The following is a 6,719-nucleotide window of genomic DNA, read 5'->3' on the forward strand; positions in this document are numbered from 1 at the left end:
TATTGGTGTTGATTTGTGGTATATATATATATATATGTGTGCTTTGTTGTTTACATGGAAAAGCAAAAAACAAAAAAAAAAGAATTTTAGAGGTTGCTTCCCTGAGTGCCTGTGCTGTGGCACTCGGGAAAGAGGATTTTTTTTAAAAAAAAAACAAATTTCCTTGCCGAGTGTCTGAGCTGCGGCACTCGGCAAAGAGTATTTAAAAAAAATCAAAAATCTTTCCCGAGTGCACTCGGGGAAGAAAATAAAAAAAAAATGGCGTCGGCCGTCGGCCGTCGGCCAACGACGTCAAGTCTTCTCCGAGTGCCAGCACGGCACTCGGCAAAGCCTTCCCCGAGTGTACGACTTTCGACACTCGGGGAAGGCGCCTTCCCCGTGAGAGGATTAGCCGGAGGCTCTTCTCCGAGTGTTGCACTCGGGGAATGCTTCCCCAAGTGTAACCAGGCCTTCCCCGAGTGCAACTGGCACTCGGGGAAGCCAGCAGTTCCTGTAGTGGAACTAGTGTCATCCCGCGATTACATCCTTGTCATGGTGAGAAAATTGCTATTATAGACGCGAAATAACGGGCTTCGCTATTACAGGACTTCAATCGTCGACTTCACTAAAACGACATTTAAAACGTTGGCACTTTGTTTTACATGACATTTGGTCATTTTAATCACTTTTCTCATTTCAAATACATGTATTTTGCCATGGGATGACCGTATTGCCCTTCAGTCATATTCACGTAAGAGTGTGCAGGCAGGTGTAAGAGTGGGCAGGCAGGTGCATGGGCTGCCTGGCTGCCGCCGCCGTCGTCGCCGTCGCCTGCGTAGGCTGGCTGGCACGCTTGCCGCCGCTGCCTGGCTTGGCTAGCAGGCTTGCCACCGCCGCCTGGGCAGGCTGGCTGGCACGCTTGCCGCTGTCGCCGGGGTATGTCACATTATTAAAATTCACAAAAATATAGTAAAAATTCCTAGAAAATTAGAGTACAATTCTGGACATATAACACAATATTAAGTACACATGAATTCATCTCACATCATAATATTGTTCCAAACAAGATTCAAGTCATATCAAATAAATCATGAGTTTACATCTTATCGTAGCTAAAATAATTCATCCAATATGTAGCTTTCTCTTCAAAGTCATTTTTTTTGTGCTGCTGCTGTAGGTATCCTCATGGGACAAGTGTTGTCGGTTTGTGAAGATGTGCCCTCTCCTAATAACATCGCAAGCTTGCTGCACATAAATACGATACCACAATTAGATGTATGGAAAGAATTAGTGTACGATAAATGTGTTAATATTCCTTACCTTTTTGTGACCCTTCGTGGACTATCCCGTATGATTTCTTCTCTAGTCGACCTCCGTGGAGTGCTAGGTTCTGTTGGCGCAGCTTTTGTAACATTCTTTCTAGGTTGCCTATGCTTCCAACAAGTAATCAAATAAATTAATATTGACATTTACATTCAAGTTTCTAGATAAAGAAAATCAATTCATACCTCTTTTTTACGGACCCGTTGAGTGGGCACTTGGCACTAGCTCAAAACTCTTTTCCCATTTGCCATAAACCTGTTCAAGAGCTCTTTGTTTACCCCGCCATACAATGTCATATTCAATTTGACACTTGTGATTGCCTCCAACTTCTTTTGTAATTCCTTAGCACCAATATTTGGATCAGCTCTAAGGATACTCACAGCCTTGCTAGCTACACACTTGCAACTTGAAGTTGTAGTTATCTGCCTCATGCTGGACACACACTCATGCTTATCGACTAAGACGGTTACCTGCAAAACAAAAAATCAATGAGATTGATATTAATTTACATAACAAGTAGAATTAATGAAATAATAAAAAATTATTCACCTCCACAGTGGCTTGGCCTTTTTGTTTAGTGCCATTTATCCTCCATGGGCAAGGGCAATCTTCATCACCGGACTTGCAAAAAGCCCTATATCTCGTCTTACATGACTTCTCTACTCCTAAATCGAACTCCTTATTGATGGCAAATTGCCGCACTGCCAGCTTGAACTCCTCCATTGTTGGGTACAGTGTTCCACCTCCATTGATGGGTTGTTCTTATCATATGAAATGACCATCTCACCTGGTACGGCATCACTAGTAGGAATGGCAGCACCATCAGTATCTTGCCCAATCTCATTATCATTCCCCTCTTCATCCATTCGGCAATCAAAGCCTTGTGCAGGTATATTTGTTGTGCCCTCCTCTGTCAAGCCTAAAAGCTCACAAATCTGCGACTCACTCATAAGTGCAATACGACCTTCGTCATCATGTGTCTCCACTATTTGTATTTATCCCAATCAACTCTTTCCATATTTTCCACATGATCTACTTGGGACCTAAACAAGTGAAATCAACTTTAACTAATATGTACTACTATCGTGGTAAAAAACAAACAGAAAGCATACAAGCATATATACCTTTGCACTTCAAGAACAGGAAGGTTGCACTCTACTAACGGAAGAGGAGCAGTTGGAAGCAGCGATCTCGCTAGGGCTAGAGCAGTGAACATGCCTTCTGCCGGCTTGTCCAGACCTTTTGCTGGACCTTCTGCTGCCGCGTCCATGCCTACAAAATAAATTTTGAAGCAACCTTCTCAAGATTGTAGTGATGACTTCTGAAGGAACGCCTTTCAGCTTTGTCAGGATTGTAAAAGGCTCATCAATAAAGGAGCAGCAGAACAGGTTTCCAAAATTCAACGACCATACATGGAAAGTAAATGCTTGGGAGATAGAGAGTACAAGATATGGAGTTCTACTCAGTTCTCAGTATCATATAAACTAGATCATGATCCATTCTCTCATATTCCAGTCAATGCAAAATCACAAACTCTTACTACTCCCATCCAAGATCTACAAGAAATATTTTTTCACATTAAGGTGCCCAATAGCAAATCACAGACTACTCCATCCAAGATTCCAATTACGAGAGGAAGGGGCCAAGTGAGCATACCTGCAGGGGGACTCGACGGCGACGGGAGGAGTGGCAGGGGAGGGGAGACTCGACGGCGACGGCGACCTGGGACGAGCCACGTGGCGCACCGCGGGGAGGAAGGAGCCGCAAAGCAGGGCGCGCTGCAGGGAGGGAGGAGCCGTGCCGCGTGGCTGCCACAACTGACGGCGGCGGCTGCCCACTCTTACGTGAATATGACTGAGGGGTAATACGGTCATCCCATGGCAAAATACATGTATTTGAAATGAAAAAAGTAATTAAAAGGACCAAATGTCATGTAAAACAAAATGCCAACGTTTCAAATGTCGTTTTAGGGTCCTGAAATAGCAATTTTCTCTGTCATGGCAAATCGCTCAAAGGACGCACGTTTATCGCTGCCAATCCCGGCAGGCACCTAGTAGCTACGTGTAGTGCAGGCTGCTGCACGGATGCATGGGAAATTCAAGAACTACTGCTAGTCTATCTGAAGCCTGTACAGACAAGTAGATGAGATATAAAGAATTGTTTGGAGATCGATGCATGGTGGCCTACGGCCCTGCTCTGCGGCGGCCACGCGCCATGGGCGACGGCAACTCGCTGGCGCTGTTGGTGCCGGATCCGGAGGAGCCGCCGTGCCTGGAGACGGCGAAGACGAGGTCCTTGACGCCGTCGCCGGAGGCGCGGATGTGCTCGAGGATCTTGCCGAACTTGGCCTTGGGCCGCTGCGTGACGGCGATGGACACATCGTTGGGGAACAGGTCCTTGCGCACGAACGCGCGGTACACGGTGGTCACCAGCACGCCGGCGACGGTGACGGCCGCCACCCCGGACAGCCCCACGGACAGCGCCCGGGTGAGCACGTTGGTCACCGCCGACGCGTACACCGCCGTCGCGATGGCCACGCTCGTCATCGGGAACGTGTACGCCCACCACGCCAGCGAGAAGCGGACGCCACGGAACAGGTTGATACGCGCCACCTGTATGCGTATGTATATACATGGTAGTAAGTGCATGTTGTATATATATACATCACGTGTGTCAAGAAGAGAACAAAGACAATAGATGTACACGTACCAGTGACATGTAGAGGAAGAGGGAGGTGAAGTAGAGGATCTTGGCGGCGTAGTTGAAGTCGCCGCAGAGCCTCGCCCAGCCGACGGAGGCGACGCTGGGCGCAGCGATGAAGAGGAAGAAGACCGGGTGGAGCTCCTTGGGGAGCTGCGCATTGGTGGGCAGCCGCTGGTAGAGCGTCACGAACAGCACCAGGTAGTGCACCACCCCGACGGCGAAGAAGAAGATGGGCACCTCGCGGAGCCCCATCTTGGCGCCCAGCAGCGCGCCGACGAAGTTGCCGACGACGGCGAGGTGGTTGGTCGGGGTGGCCACCTTGGACAGCCGGCGGTCGCCGCCGGACATCCACTGCCCGTAGATCTTGAGGTCGAGGAAAAGGATGGGCGCCATGAGGATGTACCACACCACGTGGTGGACGTCCGCCACCGGGCGCGGCAGGCCCTTGACGAGGAAGAGGCAGGCGATCCACGGCGCGAAGAAGAAGTTGACGCGGATCGGGTGGTGGAACTCGCGCCGCACCGCCTCGAAGTAGAAGACGACCTTGAGGAGGTAGATGAAGGAGACGAGCGCCATGAGCGACGCGGAGACCCACCAGAGCGCGTGGTTCACGGCGGGGCTCCCGTGCAGGAACGCCGTCGACGGCTCCGACTGCAGCGTCTTCCACAGCATGGTCTGGCTGCTCACGCCCAGGCACATCCCGAACGCGTTGATCGGGAACCGCAGCAGGAACGGCCACGTCTCGTCCTCCGGCAGCGCCGACACCTCCGTCGGCCTGAGCGTCTCGAGCTCGGGCCCTTCCAGCGCCGCGAAGTAGCGGTCCGCGGTGGGCACCTCGCGGCCACCGTCGTCGTCGGTCTCCTCCTCGGAGATCATCTTGTTGGAGTTGGAGTCGGCGGCGGCGGGCTCGATGTCCACGGCCACCCCGCGGAGGTTGGACAGCTGCCGCTCCAGGCGGCCGGAGAAGGTCTTGAAGTGGTCGAAGCGCCGGTCGCGCGTGCTGTCGCTGCGCGACACGGTGCGCACACGCTGCAGCGGCGGCGGTTCCTCGGTCCGGATCGTCAGCGCCGGCTGCGAGTGGTACCGCGCCTGGTTCAGCAGCTGCGGCAGCGGCGCCGCCACCGCGTGCTTGTGCTGGTGCTCCGCCGGCTGTGGCGGCGCGACTCTGCGGACGGAGGCGCACGCGCCGAGGTGCAGCCCCGACGGTGACGCCGGCACGCTGAAGGCGACGGAGTACGGGGTCTCCGTCGCCTCCGCCGTCCTGGCAGCAGGAGCAGCCACGGGGGAACCGGAAGCGCGACCACCGTCGACGAAGGCGGCCCGCGCTGGCGGCAGCGGCAGCCGGAGCGGCTCCGGTAACGAACGCGCCCTGCTGGCGCCGTCGCCCATCCCCGCCATCTGGACGCTCTCGCTGGTGGACATGGCAGCTCGGTCGTCAGGATCGCTCAGCTCGCGTCGCCGCCAGAGGTGTCACTCGTGGCGTGGATGTGCAGCCGAGCTCGCGCTCGGCGCCCGTATATATAGACGTCAGGTGTAAGAGGCGGCACGGAGGTGGAGAGGAAGATGCATGCTCGGGGACTCTGGCTGTGGCTGCGTCTGCGCCTGCGTGCGTGCAAGTGGAGGCCGAGCAGTGCGCGCGCGACGCCGGCGGTCCGTGACGCGGACGTCGGAGCAGGCACGTGGCCGCATCCGGAAGGTTCGTCCAGCGCACGTTTCCCGATTCATATTTTTTTTATAATCAATCAAATCAAATCATCAATCCTCCGTAGATGAATCAAATATTACGAATTTATTTATGAATTTTGCTATTTATGAAACGGGAAAAAGGCCCCGGATTTTGCTTCCTATTCTACAGGTCTGATGACGAACGAATCCTGCACCTGTCGTACACAGAAGAATCTGGACGACGTAGAGCTATTTCTGTTGACGTCTACATGGTGTACGGAACTCGCACGAAGGAGAAGAAGGACTCGACGATTCTGAAGGACTTCTTCTTCCTCTCTTTCTTCTCTCTTTCTCCGATATAACCCGTGCTTTTCCTTAGCCTATAAAAGGGAAAGCAGGGTATCCCATGAAAGAAACTCCAATCCATCTGACCAACGATCGGACAATCTGATCATCAACCGATCGAAACACACAAGCACACAGCCGAGCAGCGACCGAGTCCTCGGCACCTGTTCATTATTTCCACTAGAGACTTGGGACATGTCCTCTCTCGCCCGTTTGTAACCCCTAATACAAACTTTCAGTGCTAGTAACACGAGCAGCCGCAACGAACTGGACGTAAGGACATTCTGTCCGAACGAGTATAAACCTCGTGTCCTCTAAGCACACTATCCGAGCTAGACGCGTAATACTAGAAATTTACTTGTTGATGGTAACTCGAAACACCGACAGTTGACATGCTAGGTAGGGGCCTTTTGCGCGTCTCGACATCCACACCAGGCCTCGGATGGCTAGTCATAACGTCAGCTGGGTCCCAGGCGCGCACGTGCGCTTCGAGGACCTGGACTTCATCGTCACGACGGAGGGAGAGTTGGCGCAGGCTCCCGCTGTCGTCCAACCTCTCCACTTCGCCGGCCTCAACGCGATCGCCGAGGCATTTAAGGAGCTACAGCTGCACGCACCGAGGGTCCGCGCCCCCGGGGGTGACCGACGCCTTGGCTTCGACTACGAGAGGCTAGAGCACCAACTCGGCACCTTCCTAGGACCTC

The 6,719-nt window shown here is 53.0% G+C and overlaps 1 protein-coding gene across 1 annotated transcript; it reads right to left on the reverse strand.

The window, feature by feature from the left end:
* Positions 1-3,387: 3,387 nt before the first annotated feature.
* Positions 3,388-5,712, reverse strand: LOC136513587 (S-type anion channel SLAH2-like). Its single transcript, XM_066507560.1, has 2 exons — positions 4,012-5,712; positions 3,388-3,914 (listed from the first exon to the last, which is right to left on the reverse strand). The coding sequence occupies exons 1-2, from the start codon at positions 5,425-5,427 to the stop codon at positions 3,486-3,488; spliced, it is 1,845 nt and encodes a 614-aa protein (XP_066363657.1). The 5' UTR covers positions 5,428-5,712; the 3' UTR covers positions 3,388-3,485.
* Positions 5,713-6,719: the final 1,007 nt, after the last annotated feature.

The sequence above is a fragment of the Miscanthus floridulus genome, chromosome 16 (genome assembly GCF_019320115.1).
Source record: "Miscanthus floridulus cultivar M001 chromosome 16, ASM1932011v1, whole genome shotgun sequence".
In the NCBI taxonomy this organism is placed as follows: Eukaryota; Viridiplantae; Streptophyta; class Magnoliopsida; order Poales; family Poaceae; genus Miscanthus; species Miscanthus floridulus.

Excerpts from the sequence above, each read along its gene's own strand:
- LOC136513587 (XM_066507560.1), bottom strand. The coding sequence starts at position 5,427 with ATGTCCACCAGCGAGAGCGTCCAGATGGCGGGGATGGGCGACGGCGCC. Across the intron at positions 3,915-4,011 it reads TCTTCCTCTACATGTCACTG|GTGGCGCGTATCAACCTGTT; the intron begins GTACGTGTACAT and ends ATACGCATACAG.